General features: G+C 35.5%; 2 protein-coding genes across 2 annotated transcripts; one reads left to right on the forward strand and one right to left on the reverse strand.

The window, feature by feature from the left end:
* Window positions 1-504: 504 nt before the first annotated feature.
* On the reverse strand, window positions 505-14,718 carry LOC132565650 (cleavage and polyadenylation specificity factor subunit 3-like). Its single transcript, XM_060230342.1, has 17 exons — window positions 14,636-14,718; window positions 13,774-13,837; window positions 12,660-12,757; window positions 12,269-12,397; window positions 11,905-11,989; window positions 11,382-11,474; window positions 10,937-11,026; window positions 10,570-10,720; window positions 10,126-10,301; window positions 8,966-9,124; window positions 8,384-8,530; window positions 6,915-7,067; window positions 6,539-6,647; window positions 6,035-6,228; window positions 5,699-5,786; window positions 3,710-3,873; window positions 505-2,647 (listed from the first exon to the last, which is right to left on the reverse strand). Exons 1-17 carry the CDS (start codon window positions 14,716-14,718, stop codon window positions 2,549-2,551), a joined length of 2,082 nt encoding a protein of 693 aa, XP_060086325.1. The 3' UTR covers window positions 505-2,548.
* Window positions 14,719-15,018: 300 nt separating this feature from the next.
* LOC132565714 (peptide chain release factor 1-like, mitochondrial) lies at window positions 15,019-22,665 on the forward strand. The gene is made up of 8 exons (XM_060230416.1): window positions 15,019-15,035; window positions 15,972-16,577; window positions 17,286-17,374; window positions 17,622-17,808; window positions 18,806-18,969; window positions 20,117-20,234; window positions 21,789-21,864; window positions 22,313-22,665. The coding sequence occupies exons 2-8, from the start codon at window positions 16,007-16,009 to the stop codon at window positions 22,605-22,607; spliced, it is 1,500 nt and encodes a 499-aa protein (XP_060086399.1). The 5' UTR covers window positions 15,019-15,035; window positions 15,972-16,006; the 3' UTR covers window positions 22,608-22,665.
* Window positions 22,666-28,000: the final 5,335 nt, after the last annotated feature.

Consider the following 28,000-nt stretch of genomic DNA (forward strand, 5'->3'; position numbering starts at 1 on the left):
AAACGTGTATAATCATCATCAACTGACATGAAGTGAAATTGTTTTCTGGAATGGCATTTTCATCTAAATATTATTGGAAGAAGTACTTCTCTTTATTTCTGCCATGGTTCAAAACTTCTCAGGATATAATCTCTCAGTTTTCCACTAATCTCTTTCTGACTTTGTAGGTATCATAACCATAATATGAAGGGTCGTTTTCCTGAACTGCATTTTGATGACAATTCAACAAAGATTTAACTTGTTCAGGGATATCCGTCTTCACTTTTTGACAAGTTTTCTGTAGGCTTTATAACTTTGACATGGAATTTTGTTAATTTTTAGAAGAGTTATTGCGGTTTGATATTTTCAAAATTTCTTTAAAACTGGAATAATGACTGAAGTTATATTCTCTCAGTGACTTTTTACTTAGACAATTATAATTTCATTTCCATATCTATATTTACTTTGATACAATGTTTTCACTTTGACAGGTGCTTCTGTAAAAACAAAACAGATAAAATTCAATTTAGACTGAAGCAATATTTTAATAACAACATTTCTTCTGTATGATTGATAGATGATAACAACAATGATGTAGATGATGTGATGACAATGCTCATATCATTATCTATAGAAGTTCAATGTTTTCAACAAAGCTAGCAGCACTTTTTGTTATTCACATGTAATGATATAATGCTGTAATTAAGACACGGCCGACCAATGTGAAACAGATCAATGTTTACTATTGGTTTGTGGGAATTCATATTGACCTATAAATGCAGTAGTGAAATATTCATACCAACAAGATTTGGATAACAATTGTAAGACTTCACAATTTTTGGGTACACCTGGCTTAATCTTTGAAAATCTTCCATCTTTAGTGTCCGAGACAAACAAAAAGTTAGATGGGGAAGGGGCAAAGGTTAATATTGGTGTTATTGAAGATTTAAGGGTATCTTTTATGTTATTCCTATTTCATTTACATACACAAAAGAAATAATTAATCTTCAAATATTTCTCTTATTTGTCTTAAAATGAAACTTATTACCTTGTAAAAAAAGTTATACATCATCCTAATACTGTCTGAATGAGTTAACAAATTAAAGAATTTTGAAAAAATTTTTAATTACATTTAGGTATAAGTATTTGTATAAAACAAAGTTGTGTAAGCTACCATCAAATCCTATTAGAGTTGGGAACCAAATAAAATTCTACTTGATTATCACACACTGTGAGGATGACACTATCCAGGATATACAAATCTGTCCTATCCTTTCATTGTTAGAGATACCAAGTTTTCCCTATCCTGATTACCTATCTGTATTGACTAATGATCAGCTTAGTTACATCGTAACTCTTTTTAGATTACCATAAACAGAAATTATGTCAGTTCAATTATTCTCAATTCTTATACATTATAAAGATGACTTCTTTTGAAAAAATGAGAAAAAAAGAAAAGAAACAAAAAACTTGATCAGAATGAGCGACTATCATCTTGTGTAATGTAAAATGCACATTACTGAAGATACATTCACCATGTGAAGTGAACATGCCAATTTAAAGACAACAAAAGAACATCAAACTGATTTAAATGTTACACTTACGTTCATGACTTTCTCAGACACAAAACCTTTCACTCTCATTACAACAGAACAGAATAAAACATTGCACTAGTATCATAATATAATACAGCAACAATTATTTATCTTCAGCACTCAGATCTTAAATTATGCAGTAAAGTCACTGTAGAGATGCCAACCATCTGTCTTCAGTAGAGTCACTATAGAGATGCCAACCATCTGTCTTCAGTTTAGTCACTGTAGAGGTGCCAACCATCTGTCTTCAGTATAGTCACTGTAGAGATGCCAACCATCTGTCTTCAGTATAGTTACTGTAGAGATGCCAACCATCTGTCTTCAGTATAGTCACTGTAGAGATGCCAACATCTGTCTTCAGTATAAACACTGTAGAGATGCCACCCATCTGTCTTCAGTATAGATGCTGTAGGGATGCCAACCATCTGTCTTCAGTATAGACACTGTAGAGATGCCAACCATCTGTCTTTAGTATAGACACTGTGGAGATGCCACCCAACTGTCTTCAGTAAAGTCACTCTAAAGATGTCAACCATCTGTCTTCAGTAAAGTCACTGTAGAGATGCCAACTATCTGTCTTCAGTAAAGTCACTGTAGAGATGCCACCCATCTGTCTTCAGTATAGTTACTGTAGAGATGCCACCCATCTGTCTTCAGTATAGTCACTGTAGAGATGCCAACCATCTGTCTTCAGTAAAGTCACTGTAGAGATGCCACCCAACTGTCTTCAGTATAGTCACTGTAGAGATGCCACCCAACTGTCTTCAGTAAAGTCTCTGTAGAGATGCCAACCAGTATAGTCACTATGGAGATGCCACCCATCTCACCCCTTCATTTTTAAACAGTTTTATGTTGGAGATTCTTCAATATGGAAAAATGAATTTTCCATTTTTTTCCGGTAAAACAGTTCTGTGCAACTTTAATTAGTCCACACTACAGCGGTTCTACTGTGTACAGTTTCTGTATTGTAGATGTCAGTGAGCTGGCTGTCGGATAGGAGAGATGGCCAACATTAATTTGGATACACTTGTTTGTATGACTTGATGTAGAGTTTCATCCTCGCATTTCACATCCTACAAAAGACAAAAGTACATTATCTTATTCTGTAAAATCATTATTTTTTAGGGAATTTTTTCTTTTGCCTATAAAAGACAAAAAGGCACATTACTTTATTTTGTAATAAATCATCAATTTTGAGGGGAGTTTTTGTCAACAAAAGAATATAATCTTATTCTGTATTCATTGTACTAATTTTGGAGAGGAGTTTTATTTTTTGTTGATTTTAATTGTAAGTCCTAAATCCATGAATTAATGTGTGTAAAACGGACAATAATCATCCTTACACAATGCATTAAGTGTAAACCAAATTTCAGTGTATATAAATACGAAAACAAAACTTAAAACATCACATCCCAGTAAATAATAGGGCCAATCGGAACACACCTGTTCTTTCAATTCTCAGGTCAGTCTAGTTAAAACATGTGTCTGTTGTACATGAAGATCTGGAAATCATCATTCCAATTATCTTTTATAATTAGCATAGTCACAAACTTTTAACCAATCAGATAAATCTAATATATAGAAATATAACTGTAGTGCTAAAATGAGATTTATCGTTATTTCAGCCAAGAATTAACCTTTCATATTTTTAATATTTTTAAACACAATATGAAGAGCAAAGAGGTAAGTCATTAATCGACAGTAAATCTGCTATCCAATACCAAAAAAGTGTACATTTCATTAACTGTTGAAGTGATTAGGGGTCCTGGCAGACTTCTACATTCTACATAACATGGATAAAAATGAAGTGAAATGAGATTTTTTTTTTTTTATTAGATAAATCTACAGATGTCAACACCATGGGGTCTGCTTAAATGTCAGGTTTACACTGGTGTCCACACCAGACAGGTTTTAGGTTACATAGTTAATATCGTATCTATTAATTTTGAGAAAAGTCAAGTGATTGAGGATTTTTCTTACAGCTAAGACAACAGTAAATCATATTGACACTGTTACTTTAAATTCTACGATATTAACATTTCAAGAGAGCTAGTATGTAAAAACAGATTCATTATCCAATTGAAAAAATATTGATATCAAATTGCAGAAATATCATGTTTAATGTGTCTACTTACTAATGTGTCTATATTAATGACGGCTGTGTTATCATCGATGGTGATTGTCATCTTGTCTCCCTTTATGAACTTTCCAACACTATCAGTTCCAAACATATCTGTGAACATCTCGATCAAACACTCTGTGATGTGTCCACGGTCCACTTTCACAGCAGGTGGTACATCTGTGAATGGTACAACTGATTGAAAATGCTACCTATACAAATCATATTAACAAACTATTCAAGTCTAGAAAACATCTGTAACACATGAATGTCCCCCTTCCCATCATATACGGTAAGCAATATAGTTTGATAATTTGCATCAGTCGTAAAATGCAACCTTTGACTCTTTAACCCTGTGGGTCTCTAATGGACAATAGACCAATGCTTCAATACTAAACCTGTATCAAGATTCCTGAAAGTGTCAGATGGAAAGACAGAAAAAATTCCTCAATACCAAACTTATAACAGAATTCCTGAAAGTGTCAGATGGACAGACAGACAAATTCCTCAATACTAAACTTATAACAGAATTCCTGAAAGTGTCACATGGACAGACAGCTAAATTCCTCAATACTAAACCTATATCAGAATTCCTGAAAGTGTCAGATGGAAAGACAGAAAAAATTCCTCAATACTAAACTTATAACAGAATTCCTGAAAGTGTTAGATGGACAGACAGACAAATTCCTCAATACTAAACTTATAACAGAATTCCTGAAAGTGTCACATGGACAGACAGCTAAATTCCTCAATACTAAACCTATATCAGAATTCCTGAAAGTGTCAGATGGAAAGACAGAAAAAATTCCTCAATACTAAACTTATAACAGAATTCCTGAAAGTGTTAGATGGACAGACAGACAAATTCCTCAATACTAAACTTATAACTGAAAGTGTCACATGGACAGACAGCTAAATTCCTCAATACTAAACCTATATCAGAATTCCTGAAAGTGTCAGATGGACAGACAGAAAAAATTCCTCAATACTAAACTTAAAACAGAATTCCTGAAAGTGTTAGATGGACAGACAGACAAATTCCTCAATACTAAACTTATAACAGAATTCCTGAAAGGGTTAGATGGACAGACAGACAAATTCCTCAATACTAAACTTATAACAGAATTCCTGAAAGTGTTAGATGGACAGACAGATAAATTCCTCAATACTAAACTTATAACAGAATTCCTGAAAGTGTTAGATGGACAGACAGACAAATTCCTCAATACTAAACTTATAACAGATGTCCTGAAAGTGTTAGATGGACAGACAGACAAATTCCTCAATACTAAACCTATAACAGAATTCCTGAAAGTGTTAGATGGACAGAAAGACAAATTCCTCAATACTAAACTTATAACAGAATTCCTGAAAGTGTCACATGGACAGACAGACAAATTCCTCAATACTAAACTTATAACAGAATTCCTGAAAGTGTTAGATGGACAGACAGACAAATTCCTCAATACTAAACTTAAAACAGAATTCCTGAAAGTGTTAGATGGACAGACAGACAAATTCCTCAATACTAAACTTATAATAGGATTCTTGAAAGTATCACATGGACAGACAGATAAATTCCTCAATACTAAACTTATAATAGGATTCTTGAAAGTATCACATGGACAGACAGATGAATTTCTATTACTAAATTTTCCAACAATCTCATGAAAATCTTTTAGGATGTGCTACTAATTTTCCACAAAAATCAATAATCTATAAAATACCTTTGTGTTAGTGATTGTAAAATCCTGATTTAGTGTCAAAATTGGACAAGGGACCAAAGGAAACCTTCATATCCAAGGAATTACTCCTTATCCTTAATATCTTAAATCATCTTTTCCCCTCACTCCAACCAATACAACTATTTCTGAAATAGATAGCCTTTAAGACTATGTGGTATATAATGATTGAAAGCACACACAGAAAATTTATCATTGTTTCTTTACACTTATTATTTGCACTAAGTCCTTACAAAAGTCATTCTCTCACTCATGTTACTCACATTTATGTGGCATTGGGTCCGTCTCGGCTCGCAGTACAACAGTAACCACAGCATCAGCATACATGTCTGTCACTGGGTTAGCAACCCACTACAACAAATTGTCATTCAATTAACTGTCATCTGTTATGGAGTTTATAAATTGTAATTTTTATTTTAATTTAGTAAAATTTTACAAATTTATAGGTAGAAACAACTTATATATTTATGCTTACCAGAAGTAGGACTTTGAGAAAAAATATGACAAAATAAAAATGTTGCTTATTAAATTATGTCAAACTATCTCTATCAATTGATTATTAATATAATATCAGTGGTCAGTTGCTTGGTGTATAATACCTCCACGACAGCCATCTTGGGTTCCACCAGCACAGTAACAGCCTTGAAAATCTTAAGGGCAGGTTTGTCATTTGACATGTACTGCTCTACATCGCCAGACAACTGATTGAGGTAGTAGCGCAGCAGATTGATGGTACCAGTGTAGGCGATACTCAACCTCTGTGTCACTGTGGCCATGGCTAGGTCTGTATAGCCTGTAGGTAGATCAGATCAATTTAAAATGGGATGTGATGACACTGGACTGACAGACATGGTAGACACGTATATGTTCCTCATTAAAAATGGAAGGCATAATAAATTTGTGTTTGCTGGAGTTTATCACCAAGTTAGTGTCATTTTTAGTTAGGGTTGATATAACAAAAGTATCAGCATGTATGAATTTCCACAAGTAAGTGAAAGAAAGTGATTGAGAATACACATCACTACTTATTTATTTAAGATAGAGTAGACTTTATCTAGATGAGTGTTTACTGTCTGTTCAGGTTTTTATTAGATTATACTCACTTGACAAATCACTTGGGTGCATTATGTGATAGTTGAAATTCCGTTTCACCAAAATCCCTGTCACTTTTTGGTCTTGGATAGGTTTTTCTGCAGCCAACTTTCCAACAACCTGTGCAAATTAACAGAAATCAGTATCATCATAATTACAAGAAAGATGTTTTAATGGTAGTGGGGACTTCAACCTATGTTTAAAACATTTTCACTTTATTATCAATGCTTTCTTTTAATTTGGGATTTTCATGTAGACAAAATTATTGAAAATAAGGAAATCTGATACAACAAATGGCTGTCAGGACTTAAGATCTTTCTAGATGACAAAATTAGACCTTAATAAAAAGACTACAAATGATGAGAGCACAAGACACTGGATGAATACCTTGGCCATCTTTTCTCCCCTGAAGTGGAGAGTAACAGGGACAGTGTTACGAGGATTGTGGACCAACATCTGGTACTCTGTGTCATCCTCGTACTCCCGGATCAGTGCTGCCTTCAAACGGGACATCTCATTTTGCTCGCCATGTACAAGTACCTGTAAACACAATGAAATATCTATATTTACAGCATTTTAGCAGCGAAATATAATATTAATCTGATAAAAAAAACAACCATTACTGCAGTGACAACCAGAAATGAGGTTCAATATACTAGGATTTCACAATGTTAGTTCAGAATATTCAGTCCATGCTGGGATTTAGTACTTGTACTGTACAACTCACCACATGTGGAGGTCTTAATACTTACTGTACAACTCACCACATGTGGGGGTTTAAGTGCTTGTATTGTACAACTCACCACATGTGGGGGTTTAAGTGCTTTTACTGTACAACTCACCACATGTGGGGGTTTAAGTGCTTGTATTGTACAACTCACCACATGTGGGGGTTTAAGTGCTTGCATGGTACAACTCACCACATGCAGGGGTTTTAGTGCTTGCACTGTACAACTCACCATATGTGGAGGTTTAAGTGCTTGTATTGTACAACTCACCACATGTGGGGGTTTTAGTGCTTGCATGGTACAACTCACCACATGTGGAGGTTTTAGTGCTTGCACTGTACAACTCACCATATGTGGAGGTTTAAGTGCTTTTACTGTACAACTCACCATATATGGAGGTTTAAGTGCTTTTACTGTACAACTCACCACATATGGAGTTTTAAGAGTTTGTTCTGTACAACTCACCACATGTGGAGGTTTTAGTGCTTGTATTGTATAACTCACCACATGTGGGGGTTTTAGTGCTTTTACTGTACAACTCACCATATGTGGAGGTTTAAGTGCTTGTATTGTATAACTCACCACATGTGGGGGTTTTAGTGCTTTTACTGTACAACTCACCACATGTGGGGGTTTAAGTGCTTGTATTGTAAAACTCACCACATGTGGGGGTTTAAGTGCTTGTATTGTACAACTCACCACATGTGGGGGTTTAAGTGCTTGTATTGTACAACTCACCACATGTGGGGGTTTAAGTGCTTGTATTGTACAACTCACCACATGTGGAGGTTTAAGTGCTTGTATTGTACAACTCACCACATGTAGGGGTTTAAGTGCTGGTATTGTACAACTCACCACATGTGGGGGTTTAAGTGCTTGTATTGTATAACTCACCACATGTGGGGGTTTTAGTGCTTGTATTGTACAACTCACCACATGTGGGGGTTTAAGTGCTTGTATTGTACAACTCACCACATGTGGGGGTTTAAGTGCTTGTATTGTACAACTCACCACATGTGGGGGTTTAAGTGCTTGTATTGTATAACTCACCACATGTGGGGGTTTAAGTGCTTGTATTGTACAACTCACCACATGTGGGGGTTTAAGTGCTTGTATTGTACAACTCACCACATGTGGGGGTTTAAGTGCCCGTAGAAACTCGCTGGTCTGTTGATAGTCAGTATGTGCTGAGAATGATATATAATCCACTGAACATTTCATTGGTAACTTCTGTCCAGCCATCGTCACAATTTCATCTGGCTCGGAAAGTATATGCTGAAATCAGACCAAACATGATCAACACATCTTCATTATTTTTCTCTAAGACAGAACTATCTGAATAGTTATCCAAGATTAAACTATCATTATTGAAATCCCATGTTTTATCCTGTACAAATTGCTAGTTATTTAATGTAAGTTGATTATTAGCAATGATTTCTCTCCTTCTTTTACAGCTGAAACATACAGACTGCCCTAACTTAAAGAGCACTATATACCCAAAGTGACAAAATAATTCAAGAGAAATTCAGGAAGGAAATATCGCTGACAAACTACATAACTTAACTTGTTAACTTGTACCCTAGTATACAAACCAACACTCTCACTAGAATCAGTATCAGTATTTGAGCATAAAGAATCTGTATATTTCTTATGTCTGTCTTTTCCCCTGCAATGTCTGTCCGTTAATCTGTAATGTATACCAGTGCTTACCTTGGCCAGTGTGCCTTCCACACAGTACCCAGCAATTATACAGCCATTTCGTTTGTCTGTACACCAATTCTCAAACAGTTCACGAGACAGACCACTTTGCATCATACCAGGACTGGCCAGTACAACAGAGGGGCCAATATCCTCGAAGTGCTCCATGCTCTACAATGGGAGATAATTTACCAATAACCAATCACTTTCATTACAAATCAGACCACATAAGACAAAGAAAATGTAGGTGGACACATTTTTAGATATTTTGTTTTTCACACAATCAAATATTTCAGTCATTTTGAATCATAATTATAAGGGAGGAAATTTCAATATAGACAGTATAAGCATGTGAATCTGGTATTTCATTATTAAGTAATTATATCATGGGTTATGTTATGATCTGGAGCTTTTGAAAGTTATGAATATAACACTGCCTCTAGATCAGCTATCAGCCAATATGTAAATCTGTATTGTCCTCCCTTGAAATAGTTAGAAAACTGAGTTTTGATTTCATGCATGCATATGATAAATTTGAAGAGCACAATTATTTTATTCACAATTGACAGACACATATAAAAATAATGATGTATAGGAATACTGCTAATTATGTGCTGTTACTTCCATCATCTTGTTGACAGATGCTGTATTGATACTAGATTCTTTTTACAAACAATGTAACATCAACTTCCAGTTTATATTTGGAGCTTAGTTTTACTATCAAAGAAACTTTTAAGACATGCTTTTGAGGGTAAACTTTATAAGTGATAAAAAATGACAAGTAAATTTTAATGTTGAAAATGAGTTTATCATGATGTTTGTGATTCTTATAGTTACACAATTTAAGACTGCACAGATTTATATACTTTGGTGAAAGTACAAGGTCGCTGTTTGGTATTGCTATTGTGAAATATTCTCGCTTTATTGTGTACACTTTGTATTTCAAATATACAAAGATATTCAAGTAGTTTTGTCAATGCTTGGAAGTATTAATTCAAAAGATCCTCAGTAAAAGTATATAAATCTGGTACCGCCATGAAGAATTATTATATCTTACTTGGTGTGGGCGAAAGCATGAACACCCTAGTAAGTATATTAGTGATGCTGAATGTGAGTGATGACAATTTGTTAAATCTTTACATGAGAAGTATGGTGGCTGCGATGTATCCTACCTTGAGATTAGATATGTGTTTGAAGACAAACGGGTTGCTGATGGTGATCTGTCTGCGAATCTTTTCATTCATAGCATTGATGTATGTCTGATAAACGCTCATACACTTTTTTGCGAGAGATGAAGCATAGTAGATAGGAATGTCGTGTAACTCAGGGTGATTACTCCAATACTCATCTAAAACACAAAGTCATTTCCATAAAATTATGCACGACAAACAACTACAAAATCATTTTTTTCAGGCACCACTTCTGTATTATAATTTAGATTTTACTTAAATTCAAGACTTTTAAAGTTGGAATCAATATTGTTATAGTTCTAAAATTAAATAGCTCAACCAAATGACAATGGCTTGTCAAAAAGAATACTTAGAAAATAAACAATTTCCTCAAACCCACATCTAGTAAACACTCGGCGAGATGGCAGTGCTTCTGTATATGCTTACCTAGAATTAGCAGCAACTCTTGGGCTCGACCTAATGCAAACACGGGAATGAGACATCTGCCTCCCCTGCTCACTATATCATGGACTAGTCCAGTAAATCTTGCCTCCCTGTCTTCCCTTTTTTCATGAATATGTGTACCATATGTGGATTCCTATAAATATCACCAAAACTTATCAACAAATTTGGCAAAAAATGGCATTGATCAGGAACATGTCTTCCCAGATTGTTTTATCAGAAATGCACTATATTTATCCATACCTTGAATAACCCTTTATGACAGGTTAGCATTAACAACCTATATCAAACTAGACATACATTTATGATCCAGTTTACATTAATTTAGAATATGTCCTCCCAATGAACTTACAATTATGACTACATCAGGATGAACATTTGGGATTTCAGCTGCCATTAAATGTCTGTCTTCTTGTCGGGAAAAGTCTCCAGTATATAATATCTGAAATAAAACAGTTAAATCAAGCCTGATTTGGACTCAATGCAAGAGATATTGAGCTGAGTTTTTCATCAGTATTTATCAGTTGATAAGGAATGTCAAAAAGTACTGAACATATACAATTGAAACCATGTTTCTGATTGTCTTGTCATGACTCCTAATGTTGGTTTAAATACTTCTGTGGTAAATTATATAAACATTTGATCAGGTACTAATGTTATCAAGCTTTAAGTCAGCAATTTATGATTTTAGAGAAAAAAGAGAAAATTTATTTCTGTTAACAAATACTGATCTATTTTGCCATTTCTTTAAATTAAGTGAAATGCATATAATCTGTCTAATTTGAGGCATAACTCACCTTTACACCAGCAATTTCTATCATAAACATAGCTGCACCTAATACATGTCCTGCAGTATAGCACCAAAATTTGATTCCGTTGATTTCCACTTCCTGGAAAAGAAAATACTGAGTTTTAGCCATGTACAGTTTTTTTTATGGTTTCTGCAGGATCTATTTTTTCTACTGTTGAGAATGTAAAAATTCTTTTTAAATGGCCACCACTAATACTATAGTATTCTAAACAAACTTCTATCTAATGATACTCCAGCTTGTTACCCGAGAAATTATTTAACAATGGGGGATATACACATAAAATTTGAAAATCAGTCATCCAGCACTTTTCAAGAAATAGCAATTACAAGAACTGAGTAAGGACAGACAGATGCTAGACCACTGACACAAAGTGATTCAAACGGCCCACCATCTGATGATGGTGGGATCATATATATGCAGGTTAAAAATATAAAAACTGGACCTGATATGTTATAAACAATGAAATATGTAAATGTATATATGACAGATAAATTGCCAGCAGCCTTACCTGGTGAAAATTGATGGTTTCTATCTTATCCATACTGTTTTCTATATCTTTTTCTGTATATAACATGTCATCTGTGGCAATATTACTGAAATACAAAATCAAATTTCTACTAGGGGTGTCATAACACATGCAATACAGAAGGAAAGTCTGTAAAATTTCTTCACTAAATCTGAACCATGTCTGAGAATTTATAAAGCAGTGGTAGAGTCCTACATTACCAGCACATATTCAAAAGAATACCAAAAGGATTTGTATACATACAGTTAATACAACACAAGATACTTGGCCTAAACATACACAAACTTTTGATGGTGAGATGTCAGTGTTATCGCTGATATAAACATCCCATCTAAAGTGAACTTACCTGACTTTTACATAATCTGACAACAACCATCGAAATATAGCTTTGGTAGCATGTGTCATAAAACATCTGCCTTTGAATTCTGTTTTCTCCAGAAAGAAAGGTAATGCACCACAATGATCCAGATGAAAGCTAAAAAAAAAAAAAACATTTCCAAATACAGTGTACATTAAAAACATACAATGTTAGCATTATTCTAACCATTTGAAATGGAGCAATGATTCATATGCAGTGCTGTATGTTCCATCAAGTCAATCAATAAGACAATGGGTTATTTCCCTTGGTGAATATCAGCATGCTGCTTAAATAGATAAACACAGTATAATGATTAAACGTTCTGATACAACTGATTTTTGTGATAATTTTATCCCATTATTTCTGCTTGATCACTTACTGACTCATCAACAGTAGATCAATCTCCTCTACATCCACAAGATCCAGAAAAGGTAGGGAAGCCATGCCATTCAGGCCGGGGTGTATTCCACAGTCCAGCTGATAATCAGAGACAAGATATCATGGTCATGTGTATTATTAATATGACAGTATGTTTCGGTAGAAACTAGCCTTTTTTGGGCTCAAGATATTTGGGACATGGACTTGTGCTTTCCAGCGAGACCTGTTAATTTCTTATTAATCAGATTCATAAAAGACTTGAAAATGAAAAACAGGGGTCATTATTTATTTCAATGCCTCCGCTAGGAATCGAACCCAGGACCCCTGGCTTACTAGTCTGACACGCAACAAATCGAGCTAAAGAGAACTTCTCCCTAGCCGAGTGGTATATTGCGGCTAGTATTTTTACCAGGGTTACATACTCCCCTTCCAAGAAATAACTTGTCCTGGAGTTTCCAAGGGTTACAGCAATGCTGGTGGGGCATGGAAAAGTACTATACAAGGGTCCCTACATGGGCACCAATGTAACAGAGTTCATTCTATATTTCATTGCCTCCGCTAGGAATCGAACCTAGGACCCGTGGTTTACTAGTCAGACGCTGAACCAATCAAGCTAAAGAAAAATTCTTCCAAGCCAAGTGGCATATTGCGACTAGTGTTTTACCAGGGTTACATGATGTTCAAAGGATGGTTCTTTTGTTTTTGTGTCCTGGGTTCTTGTGTGTGTAATGTCATCCATGAATTACCATGCGTCTCCAAAAACATTGATCTTTGATGACCAATCACTAATTTTTGGGACACAGATATTCGGTCTTTCATGAACTTATGCTCTTCATGTGAAACTCACACAATTCTTAGAACAATCTATGTAACTAGAAACATAAAATTTTTGAAAAAAAAAAATGGTTTTGATTCACCGTTAAATACCACTGATAAATATAAACACAAATACAAGTTTAAAAAAAACATATTATTACACCAATGCAAGTTAAAACAATTATGACTACTGATTAACAATAAAGACAAAAACAATTCTGCATCCAAGAACAACAAAATTCATCCCCGAAACAAAAAGTCGGAAGAGAATGAAATGAAAAGGTCAACTTTGACATTACCATAATTTTCTTTCCTTTAAACTCCAAAAGGTGACATGATCGTCCAACCTCTTGCCCTGCACCCCTGCAACATTAAAGCATATTAAAAAACATGCTATAAAATCTTCAAATTGTTAATTAAGGAGAGGATCATTATGTTTACAGTTTATATTTTGAACAGTCAAAGGATATAATAATGTGTCAATATATTGAGAAAGATGTTAGACAAATGCAGATACTTCAAAATCAGTCACAGTACTGTTGATTTTTAAAAGGCGTCAGGCGAGTATATTATGGTGCACCACATGACCTGTCATCGTCAGTCATGGCAGAGACATTGTTATCAAAAACAGTGAATCACATTGACATTTAAAACAATTTTTTATGTCACCATTTATTTATATGTACATGTAAGAAACATGCTATGTACCATTAAATTATCCCAATACTTAATTCACTTCATAAACAGAACATATCCAAAAAAAATGAACCATTAGAACAGACATCAATTGAGTTTTCTATTTAAATTATATAGATACCAGACATTAGTGAAAAATGTTGACACTTCATGACTTTGAAGGCCACTTCAACAAAGGTTGATCATTGATGTGTCTTATTCAAACAACACAATTATGAATAATATTACATGAAGTTGTCAAGAACTTGTTGTAAATGGTAGTTGTAAATATCTATCTATCAATTGGGATTAATAAAATAATTTTTAAAAATGCGTCAACTTTACCACATATCTTCTATCAAATATAATTCAAATCTCTACATCTGCCGATATCAGGTTCTCATTTTGGGAGACACTGACATCATTACATGTATATACTCAACCAACATATCTGATCACTTCGGTGTTAACTTAAATGATATTTACAATGGCGTAATGACAAGTTCATCGCTCTCCTCGATCGGGACTCTGAAAGACTCTTGGCTCTCTGGCTTTCTTTTGGTGGCCATTCTTTCTGATGAAAGTTTGTGTAGCGGTGGTAAATATATTTTGCAAATTTGTTTTCCTGAAAATATCGAATGCATAAAACACGTGTAGTATTCTTTTTCATACAATGATAAATATTGAAGATATTATCATAGCATTACATTTAATGTTGATGCTTTTTGCAATAACGCTCAATGCTTTACATCTGGTTTGTATCAATAACGTATTTTGTTAATACTTCTTTCCGCATAAAATTTTTAAATTTGGACAAAACCAAGATGTCTGCGCCCTTGGAACATGCAGCTTGGTAAACGGTGACATTGCACAAGTGGAGTTAACGGTAAGTGTTATTTTCACCTATATAATGATTATTGATACCAATATTACTTTGGACTTTCCGTCGCCTGCCAATTATATTTGTTCGAGGGGGCAACTACAGTAGAAATCTCTCGGCACAACTACCCGGTCGGCCATTGGCTATTTGGCATGATCAGCTTTACTATTGAAATATGGTTATATAGATATGAGAAATGATGTTATATTAACAACAAAACATTATAAAGTTTACCCACACGGATTTGTATAACATGCAGCGGACCTTCAAGGAGAATCGCCTCAAGATGACATTGGCTATATAAGAGGTGAACCTAGCAAACAATCCAACATGTTACGGCAGTCAAGTTCCTCGTTTGTATTGCAATGTGCCACAATAGATATAATACGTAGAATGTCATATGAATCAAATTGTATTATGTTAAAATGGACATTTTGTCAAATGTCTCTATTTGACCATATTTGAGGAGTTATAAAGGATGGATGTGTCTGTTTACTAATCCATTTGCCTTTGTCATTCAATAAAATTCATGGAATGAAAAAATATTTTAATATGAAGTAAAATTAGTTCATTTCAGTCTTTCTTTACATATATTTTAGAGTTACAGTTAAACATATCGTACAGGACAGCTTTCAGTGTCTAATACAAATACTTGTCTGTAAAATCCCTCTGGTTTTGTGTCTTAATATATTACAGCACATAATTATTGAATAATATCAAAGACACATACCTTTAATGACCATATATCTCTGCTCCCTTGATTAGCTATAACAAACAGGTTTAACTGTTTCTGAGAAATGTGTGATTAGAATACTCAATTTTAACTTTGCAATTGATTGCACTCAGTGTATTAAACATTACAGGTTTGCATGGAGATATATCTTAAGTGAAGAACACTTAGATTTTAAAAAATTCTAATTGACTGTTTCCTTCACTTTTTAGAATGTTCCTGTGATTGTGTAAATTCATATGTGAAGATGTCATCATCTCATAATTTGAAGAAAGCATTTGTTGAAAGCTGGAGACACACAAGGAAATTGACTACACCATACTGCCTAGCTTTATTTCAACAAAGAGGATTTCATAAATGTCTAAAAGCACATCAACACAAAGAAAATTATTTTCACAGATCATTATCAAAGACACACTATTTGGTCAGTCATTTGGTTGTGAAAAAGACACCATCTGATATTTGGCCAAATTTACATAAGAGGACTTTCTCATCACAGAGCTGTGGCAAAATATCAAGTTCTTGTGTATCCGGCATTTTTAAGGTTCAAAAGAATTTATTAAATTGTCTTAATACAGTAAAGACAACTGAAGTCATCAGCACCCGTGATCATTCATCAGTAACTACCCGTGTATCATTAGAACTTTTAGAAAAATACCTTGATAAGCTGAATGATGAATTTCTTGATCTACAAAATAAATCACATATGGAAAAAAGTGAAAAGAGACGTATGCAGAATCTACACCCTATCATGGAACTACGAGAAGACTTCCTACAGAAATTGAAAGATTACAACACTCTGACAACACTGATCTCTGGTAATTAAACATCATTGTTATGTACTTTAAAGTTGTGAAACTTATTTTACTGCTGTTTAACTGATATGAAAAAAAAAATTCTTAAAAAAACTTTGTCCAACTTTTGATGGCTCTGAAAACATCTGTTAATTACTAAAAATTGAAATTACCATGTAAGAACAATTTCAGTGATTTTAAAAAATTATTTTGTTATTATCTTATAAAATAAGAAAAGTGTTGTTGCTTTTGATTGAACAACAACATCTCTGTAAAGGAGAGTGATTTATAAGATTCTCTTTTTTAACAGAGACAAAACTTGGTTCATTATTGATGTAAAGGAAATTAACAAAGGGCAAATAAGATATAGAAGGAAGATGAATACAACAGCAGTCTTCCTGATAGGGATCCACTTGACATATTGTTTTGTCATGACTCTTGGAGTTCAATTTAAACACATTTGTTTAGTCAAACAAGTCTTCTCGGATACTCTAGTTTTCCTCACAAGTTAAGATATTGTACACACTTCCATTAAGTCTTACCTGAGATAGAAATTGACAAAAACAGTTGTGAAATCTTATCATCAAAATTTGTGAGGACAGATCCACTTATTCCACTAATCACATGTAATATAATTTATCTTTTTCTAGTCACCCTGTTGATACTAAATCATCGAAATCCTAGGATGCTATCAAAACCTTGCTAACACAAATATGTATCAAAATGTTTTAGGCCTAGGGCCAGAGGATGAAGAGATACGTTACATGGCAGAGCAGGAAAAAAGAGATTACAGAACGCAGATTGAAGAAGTGAAACAAGAGGTTCGGAGAATTCTCTGCTTTTGTGTTTTGTCCAAGTATTTTCTTTCATTTACATACTATAATGCCTGAAAAAAGTTGAATCATTTAACAAACATTTAAAATCTATATTGATCAGTTTTTGAGAGGAAAAACAACTTAAGAGAAATTTCCATATATGTACTGATAGCAACTGTAATTCCTAATTTGCTATTGGGTTCGGAGCAAGTCACTGAAATAATGATAATTGAATACATATTTAATTTGATAGATATTAAGCTGCATCATACCAAAGGAAAGTACAGATAAAAATGACATAATACTGGAGGTGTACCAAGGGATTGGTGGACAAGAGGCTATGCTGTTTGCTGCTGAACTCTTTGAAATGTACCAAGGAGTGGCCAAGTACAAGAACTGGGAATTTACACAAGATGATTATGATGATGACACAGCCACAGGTAGGTATTAGTGATCTATTGGGGGGGGGGGGAGGTTCTGTGGTACTCTTGATGATTTACTAAAAATGTGTGTACATGTAACTTTCTAACAGTCAGCAAATATGTTGGCAGTCCAAACTTTGTTACTTATTTTTCTAATTTCCTTAGTCTTTATTTCCAATAGCCCTAGTTCTCATTTTGATATGAAAGTTCATAACACTTTTGCATTTACATTTCAACTGAAAACCAGTTGTTAAGTGATATTCTTGGCCCATGTAGCAAATCCTGGGGCATTTAAATCTTCATGAAACATTCCATTGGAAATCCACATTAATAACTATACCTTGATTTAGAGACCAGAACATATATGCTTATATACCTTATATGTTATGTATGAGGCCAGATCTTAATATCTTTTATATATAATACTAGAACATTTTGTATCTGATAACTTAAGGCCAGAATTTCATATCTACCATGTTGGGTACTGAATTTCATATCTGGCCTGTTTGTCCCTGTGTTTTGTTACAGTTATCTCCCTTTCAATTTTGCTCTATTAATATTTATTTATATCGCTGATATATCTTCTCATATTCTATAAATACTTGTTGACTAGTTATTTTAGATCTAATATTATCTTGCAAGAATCAAACCTTTTCACATGTTGAGATATCTTGAGTATGCACACAGACAGTGTGCAGTGCATTGTTCTTGTGTCTAATTGATCGTTACCCACAGGCCACATGTCAAATAAGTGTAAAGAAAATTTACAAATTGAATGAGAAATTGGAAAGAAATGGTACAGATATTAGATATTCATTAACTCTCTTCACCAGAGAGTGATCAATATAGAAGATCTTACACAAAATTTCATTCTTAGGAGATTTATGATATGTGTGTGTGAATTTTTCATTTTACTGCTAAGTTAGCACATGTTGTCATAACAAAAGTTAATGTAATGAGTGTTATTACACTGATAACGGTGGTTTTATACTAATCTACATGTACTGTGACACAGGTGGTATCAGGAAAGCTTCAGCTTCTATCAAAGGAGAGGATGTGTATAAGTTCTTCAAGTTTGAGTCTGGTGTTCATCGTGTCCAAAGGGTGCCTGCTACTGAGCAACAAGGAAGGGTTCACACCAGTACAGCAACAGTAGCAGTCCTACCACAGCCTACAGAGGTAGAGTAGTTTTAACAGAATCTACAGTATAGAGGTACTTTAGACTTATCACAACCTGTAGAGGTACAGTAACCCTACCACACACAGAGGTAGAGTAGTCTTAACAGAATCTACAGTATAGAGGTACTGTAGACCTACCACAACATATAGAGGTACAGTAATCCTACCACAACCTATAGAGGTACAGTAGTCCTACCACAACCTATAGAGGTACAGTAATCCTATCACAGCCAATAGAGGTACATTAATCCTACCACAGCCTATAGAAATACAGTAATCCTATCACAGCCTATAGAGGTACAGTAATCCTACCACAACCTATAGAGGTACAGCAATCCTACCACAACCTATAGAGGTACAGTAGTCCTACCACAACCTATAGAGGTACAGTAATCCTATCACAGCCTATAGAGGTACAGTAATCCTACCACAACCTATAGAGGTACAGTAATCCTACCACAACTTATAGAGGTACAGTAATCCTATCACAGCCTATAGAGGTACAGTAATCCTACCACAACCTATAGAGGTACAGTAGTCCTACCACAACCTATAGAGGTACAGTAATCCTACCACAACCTATAGAGGTACTGTAGACCTACCACAACCTTTAGAGGTACAGTAGTCATGTCACAACCTATAGAGATACAGTAATCCTACCACAGCCTATAGAGGTACAGTAGTCCTACCACAACCTATAGAGGTACAGTAATCCTACCACAACCTATAGAGGTACAGTAATCCTACCACAGCCTATAGAGGTACAGTAATCCTACCACAGCCTATAGAAGTACAGTAGTCCTACCACAACTTATAGAGGTACAGTAATCCTATCACAGCCTATAGAGGTACAGTAGTCCTACCACAACCTATAGAGGTTAAGGAGTCCTACCACAGCATAAAGAGGTGCAGTTGTCTTGCCATAACATATACAGGTACAGTATTATTATCTTACCACAGCATATACAGATGCAGATGTAGTATCACAATCTACAGAAATGTTATTGTCTTAACACAACAAGATTCTCAAAAATTATCTTTTCAGAGTTGGTAAAAATCTCCGACATTTTGATATCATTATTAGATGAATTTATGTATTCTTATTTTATACAGAAAATTTTTATTGATAGTAACAATGCCTTTTCAGATTGATATGGTAATAGACCCAAAGGAGATCAAACTAGAGACAACAACAGCCACAGGTAAAGGAGGACAACATGTCAATAAAACAGAGAGTGCTGTCAGACTGACTCACCTACCTACAGGTAATATGTTTCACCTGTCTACCGATAGTTTATCTGTAATATGCTGTATAACACCTGTCTACCAATATTATGTCTGTAATATACTGTATTACACCTGTGTACAGGTAGTATATCTGTAATATACTGTATTACACCTGTCTACAGGTAGTGTAGCTGTAACATACTATATTACACCTGTCTACAGGTAGTGTAGCTGTCATATACTGTATTACACATGTCTACAGGTAGTGTAGCTGTAACATACTGTATTGCACATGTCTACATGTAGTGTCGCTATAACATACTGTATTACACCTGGCTACAGGTAGTGAAGCTGTAACATACTGTATTACACTTGTCTACAGGTAGTGTCGCTATAACATACTGTATTACACCTGGCTACAGGTAGTGAAGCTGTAACATACTGTATTACACCTGGCTACAGGTAGTGTCGCTGTAACATACTGTATTACACCTGTGTACAGGTAGTGTAGCTGTAATATACTGTATTACACCTGTCTACAGGTAGTGTAGTTGTAACATACTGTATTACACCTCTCTATAGGTAGTGTAGCGGTCATATACTGTATTACACCTGTCTACAGGTAGTGTAGCTGTCATATACTGTATTACACCTGTCTACAGGTAGTGTCGCTATAACATACTGTATTACACCTGTCTACAGGTAGTGTCGCTATATCATACTATATTACAGCTGTCTACAGGTAGTGAAGCTGTAACATACTGTATTACACCTGTCTACAGGTAGTGTCGCTATAACATACTGTATTACACCTGTCTACAGGTAGTGTAGCTGTAACTTACTGTATTACACCTATCTATAGGTAGTGTAGCTGTTATATACTATATTACACCTGTCTACAGGTAGTGTAGCTGTAATATACTGTATTACACCTGTCTACAGGTAGTGTAGCTGTAACATACTGTATTACACCTGTGTTCAGGTAGTGTAGCTGTAATATACTGTATTACACCTGTCAATAGGTAGTGTAGCTGTCACATACTGTATTTCACCTGTCTACAGGTAGTGTAGCTGTAACATACTGTATTACACCTGTGTACAGGTAGTGTAGCTGTAATATACTGTATTACACCTGTCAATAGGTAGTGTAGCTGTCACATACTGTATTACACCTGTCTACAGGTAGTGTAGCTGTGATATACTGTATTACACCTGTCTGCAGGTAGTGTCGCTATAACATACTGTATTACACCTGTCTACATGTAGTGTCGCTATAACATACTGTATTACACCTGGCTACAGGTAGTGAAGCTGTAACATACTGTATTACACCTGTCTACAGGTAGTGTCGCTGTAATAAACTGTATTACACCTGTCTACAGGTAGTGTCGCTGTAACATACTGTATTACACCTGGTAATGTTGGATATGAATTTTGATAGACCGGTACACCTACATCATGTTTCTCCTATCTACAGGTATATTGGCTGTTATAGTTACACATTGTTACACCAGCCTGTAGCTGTAACAAGTTAAATCTACATGTATGTGTTATCATTGGTGTATATATTCCTTATCTTTTCTGTTATTCAGGAATTGTAGTGTACTGTCAGCGAGAGAGATCACAGATACGTAACAAAGTTATTGCCATGGAGCAACTCAGGGCAAAGTGAGCTTATATTCACTTAGGTCAATCAGAGTGGTTATTAGATAGAGTCAGAAATCACACTAAATCAAGACAAAGTGAGTTTATATTCACTTAGGTCAATCAGAGTGGTTATTAGATAAAGATGGAGTCAGAAATCACACTAAATCAAGACAAAGTGAGTTTATATTTATTCTAAAGAAATTAAATTGCAGTTCACTTATAACAACATCTTGGAAAATGTTTTAAACTGGGACAAATGAGTCTACATTATTATTAAATTACAACTCGGTTTTCTTAACTCAGAACTTAGTTATCATAATCTCAGATCAAAGTTACCTAGTAGTTATCGTTAACTTAGTCAGTCATGTTTGACCTGTTTACCTGATAATTTGGTGCTTGTGTTTGCTAAATGGTATATTTACTGTCAATGTATCCTAGACTTGAGTGTATGCTTTTCGCAATATTTCAGGGTCTACGCACGTTATCTGAAGGCTCAGGTATTGGAGTATAAGGCCCAAAGACAACTACAAGTAGGATCAGCTGATAGGTCGGATAAGATTCGTACCTATAACTTCAACCAGGATCGCATTACGGACCACAGATTACATGAGAACATGTTTAACATTGAGGTATTCTTTAAAGGTGGAGAAGATATGGACTTTCTCAACAGAAAGCTGCAGGAGGCAGCACGTGAGGATATCATCGAGGAGATTTTAGAACAGTTTGAGGCGAAAGACAAAAAAAAAGTCAGTAAAAAGAAATGACATTTTTTTTGTAGTGTTGTTTGTACTGAGATGCTTGATGTTACAAAAATATGTGATTAAAGCCTATTATTGAACTAAATGTATTGAGATACATGTGGAAAACAGTATCAATATATGTACATATATATTGTTGTGGTGTTTCTGGGGTTTTTTTTAGATTTTTTAGGAAAAAGCTTGTTCTAGCAGACGAACAAAGCTCTACACCACAGTTCAGCTGACCTTGCTTTAGGCAAAGCTTAGTAAACCACTTCTGAAATGAAATGATAATGAAAATGGACATTTTCCTGGTACAAAAGCTTGGTTAACCAGTAGGAAAAGTTAACGCTTGATACAAAAGCTAGATAATCCATTTGACAAAGTTAACACCAACAAGTACAAAAGTGTGATACACATCTTTGGAAATATTGGTAAAATATATCTGAGGAAGATCAATTTTACTATGATTGATCCAACTCCTTGGTTTTTGAAGCATAACCCTCTGCCTTTGATTCATCTCATTTTTCATTAATTGAAAAAAAATCCAGAATTAAGGAAAATGTCTGCTTGGAAATTACCACCAAACTTCCATTTAAAACAGCTCGATACAAATGTTTCATCATGTCCCCTTATGGAAATATCTACATCACTTCTGCCTGACCGTTTTCTGTCTCCAACTTTTACCATACAATGGGTCGGGAGAATCCATCTATTGCACTGATGATGCAAAAAGCATACGGTTTTGATTTGTGGTACGTACACCACATAAAAACTGATCCAGGATTGTCGTAAATTCACTTGTTCAAAAATGTCCACTGCAAAGTTTTCTGATCCTAGTGTGATAAAAGATATTAATAAACAATCCAAGTGTCTCGGTTGATGACAAGTCAGTTTTGGGTACATCTGAGATACAGAGGCTGGGAGATACTTTGGTGTCTTTAAGCAGCTTCTCTTACTAAAAACTTCTTTTGGAATTTCAGAGTAGTTTTTCCTTCTGAAAAGTCTCCATTATCGAAACATTTTGTTTCGAGTAATTTTGCTGAAATCAGCGTTGCAGATATAACAAGATATCGTGATAGTCCATGCTGTATGGATCCTTAATGTGGCAGTACAATCATAGCAGATGATGTAGCTCCTATATCTGCTGTCATTGGGTGTAACAGGTGAGAGCCAAAGACATTCTACCGTTTGGTTATAATCTCTATTTCTTATGTGTGTTAAAGTAAATGAAAAACAAATCTGAAATTTTCAGATAAAAAGACTTTCGTTGCACATCCTGTCCAAAAGTCGTCACTTCGTGATCATTGTACATCCTGTCCAAAAGTCGTGATCATTGCACATCCTGTCCAAAAGTCGTCACTTCGTGATCATTGTACATCCTGTCCAAAAGTCGTCACTTCGTGATCATTGCACATCCTGTCCAAAAGTCGTGATCATTGCACAGACTGTCCAAAAGTCGTCACTTCGTGATAATTGCACATCCTGTCCAAAAGTCGTGATCATTGCACATCCTGTCCAAAAGTCGTCACTTCGTGATCATTGCTTATGCTGTCCAAAAGTCGTGATCATTGTACATCCTGTCCGAAAGTCGTCACTTCGTGATCATTGCTTATGCTGTCCAAAAGTCGTGATCATTGCACATCCTGTCCAAAAGTTGTCACTTCGTGATCATTGCACATCCTGTCCGAAAGTCGTCACTTCGTGATCATTGCACATCCTGTCCGAAAGTCGTCACTTCGTGATCATTGCACATCCTGTCCAAAAGTCGTGATCATTTCACATCCTGTCCAAAAGTCGTGATCATTGCACATCCTGACCAAAAGTCGTCACTTCGTGATAATTGCACATCCTGTCCAAAAGTCGTCACTTCGTGGATCAGTCATCAGTTGTCGAACTACACTATTCCAGGTGCAACCTAGCAACATCGCGTGCTTACATACATTTTTAGAACGTTGAATTAAAGAAAACACACACCAACATTGTTTGCACTTAAGTTTACATATTTAATGGATATTTTTGAAATGTTGGAGAACGGTTAGAAACAAATTACCTAGATTTCGATTGGTCAATAGACCCCAGCTGATACGATAAACAAAGACCGAAATAGTTTTGGAATAATGGAAGAGAAACGCAATACTTTGAAAGCCATGGGATGTCTTCTTATTACGATTATAGTTTTAATCATAATCAGAGTTTAATTAAACAAAATGGCAGCTTCTATGAACGTTCACAATTTTCGTCGTGGACAAGTGTTTTTACTTTCAAGCCAAGATACATCCATATTCATATTAAAAGCTCATTTCGTGAGCATGTCTCGCTAGTTCACGCGATAACCTTCGTTATAGAAGAATTTTGTCACGGGTTTTGTTCTGAGGGGCAGTCACCAAATAAGGAAACAAGTGTATCTTGTGATCAGGTGATTGACACAGGGTTCGCTTTGCCTTTTGCTTACGACTAAGAAAGCGATTTACTTGTTTGTGTTTAACGGGTTTGAAGTCTTCAGCGGAGTTAAATTTTGATGCCGGGACAGGTTACGAGATCGTTTATAACGATAATAAAGATTTTAAAATACCTGTTTACGATTTAAAATGTCTGTGTTGGTATTAGATGGTGCCACTTCTGTCATAATGAGATGGCTGTAAGGTATATGATGACGATTTTATTAGGACAATTACATGCACAGGGTAGGTAGATAAGATTGTATCCGTGCCAGGTGCCGAACATGTACGTATAACAAGAGGCACTCTCGCGAATCTCGTATCCAGGACCAACGGCGAATTTGTTTTCAGGTGAACATGCCCCGAACCAAGTTATAAAAGTGTAGCCGAGACAGAGGCGATCCTTGGACGGTGTCGTGTTCCTAGCTCATTTGCTTATTTTATGTATAAACGCGTTGTATGAATAGTTGGAAAACGTTGTCAAGGGGTTGATATTTAAGTCACATGAATCCTTCCAAATAACTTTTTAATAAGTTTAGAAAAGATATATCACGTGTTTGAATTTGTCCTCGTTTTGTTTTTACCTCGTTCATCTGACTTTGTTTGCCGTGAAACTTTTTTTGTTATCAGTGTATCCCACTTTGTCTCCGCGTAAATTTGATTTTATCCCCGTGTTTCTTTGTTCCCCGAACATACTGCTCCGTTCCCTGTATATACCACTTTTTCTCGTATATCTGACATTGTAAATGTCTATCGGACCTTATCCTGTGTATCTGACCTTGTCCCCGTGTATCCCACCCCATGTAACTGGCTTTGCTTTCCGTGTATCCCACCCCGTGTATCTGACATTGTCCCCGTGTATCCCACCCCATGTATCTGACTTTGTCCCCGTGTATCCCACCCCATGTATCTGACTTTGTCCCCGCGTATCCCACCCCGTGTAACTGGCTTTGTCCCCGTGTATCCCACCCCATGTAACTGGCTTTGTTATTCGTGTATCCCACCCCGTGTAACTGGCTTTGTCCCCGTGTAACTGTCTTTGTCCCCGTGTATCCCACCCCGTGTAACTGTCTTTGTTTCCGTGTATCCCACCTCGTGTAACTGGTTTTGTTTTCCGTGTATCCCACTCTCGTATATCTGACTTTGTTAATGTCTATCGAACCTTATCCCGTGTAACTGGCTTTGTTTTCCTTGTATCACACGCCATGTAATTGGATTTGTTTTCCGTGTATCCCACCATCGTGTAACTGGCTTTGTTTTCCGTGTATCCCACCCCGTGTAACTGGTTTTGTTTCCTGTGTATCCCACTCTTGTTTATCTGGCATTGTAAATGTCTATCGGACCTTATCCTGTGTATCTGTCTTTGTCCCCGTGTATCCCACCCCGTGTAACTGGCTTTGTTTTCCGTGTATCCCACTCTCGTTTATCTGGCATTGTAAATGTCTATCGGACCTTATCTTGTGTATCTGACCTTGTCCCCGTGTATCCCACCCCGTGTAACTGGCTTTGTTATCCGTGTATCCCACTCTGTCCCCGTGTATCCCACCCCGTGTAACTGGCTTTGTTATCCATGTATCCCACTCTGTCCCCGTGTATCCCACCCCGTGTAACTGTTATCCATGTATCCCACTCTGTCCCCGTGTATCCTTCTTTGTTTCTCTGTGTCCAGCTTTGTCACCTTGTACCACTCGCCGTACCTATTCTCTAGAAGATTCCTCTATTGTGCTCGTTTCCATACATTTACAAATAGGATTCTACTTGCTATTTTGATAAGTTATCTCCCTTACCTATATTAGATGGAAAATAATGGCAGTTAGTATTCGATTAAGCACTTAAACATATTTACAAATCATTTACCGTCTTACATAGCATGTTAAACATCCATGTTTACATTAAGTACTACGAGGCGACATTACCTGTCATCGACCCTAAATACATAACCTTATCATGTACATGTAGATCATCTGATAATGGTCCCGAATACATACACCAGGTTAACTCCTCTCGTTTGTACTCCTAAGAGAGAAAACGACACGAAATGCCTGTCATATATAGGTTCTAGTATTTACTTTGTAAAGCGTAAGTGCCCTGAACAGTAGCTGTGGTGGACCGCTTTGATTACTGTTTTGTATTAGATAGGTTCGTGATGAGTTTGATATGAACTGGCAGCGGATGTTAGTCTACTTTATAACCTGACGTAAAAATTATAAGAATATTCAGTATTTGAAAGAAAACTTAGTTTTTCATATCACTTTTGAATTTGTTAATTTCATCGCCATTACGGAACATATTTGACTAAACAGTCATTGATTCTATATGTAACACGAAAAATATACGAAAAGTATTAATAATTTCGGCCAATTTGAAGTTTGAAGTTGCGTATAAGGTGTTAAGATTTAGACCCGTAACATCACTGATGAGTCCTAGGAGAACGAAACAGATGTATGATAATACTATCTATACATAATGATATTCATTTCTTGACGAATTATAATACCGTCGTTGGATGGCAACAATTCGGTTTTACACACCAATAACAACATGTTAAAGATCAAGAAACCAACAATGTCCAATATATCACTGCTATATCAATATATATCCTTATACGTTATGATATATAGGTAGAAGTGTTAGGGGTTCTTTAGTATGCCTGTTGTTTTCGCTGTTGTTAACCTTGCTCTCATTTGAGAACGTGACATTAATTATTCGGAATGATCAAGATTTACAAGGCGGATGTCGTCGATGAAGAAGAAGAGGCATACTCTTTCGGAACACCTGGTCTTATTTTCCTAGTACTTTTTCAGTAGTCTTCATGTAATTCTTTCTTGTGTCCATATTTTGTCATCATCTCATCCGGTTTGGAATAAAGATTCTGTTGACTTGTCGGCGTTTTCGTTGTTGTTTCTTGTAAATCACCGTCTTCTGTTGGAAATACATTTGATAGATAATTTGAATATAGTGACAAAAAATGTCGTCAAA

Source organism: Ylistrum balloti, unplaced genomic scaffold (assembly GCF_031769215.1).
Source record: "Ylistrum balloti isolate Yb309-2 unplaced genomic scaffold, AGI_CSIRO_Ybal_v1 Utg369730, whole genome shotgun sequence".
NCBI lineage: Eukaryota > Metazoa > Mollusca > Bivalvia > Pectinida > Pectinidae > Ylistrum > Ylistrum balloti.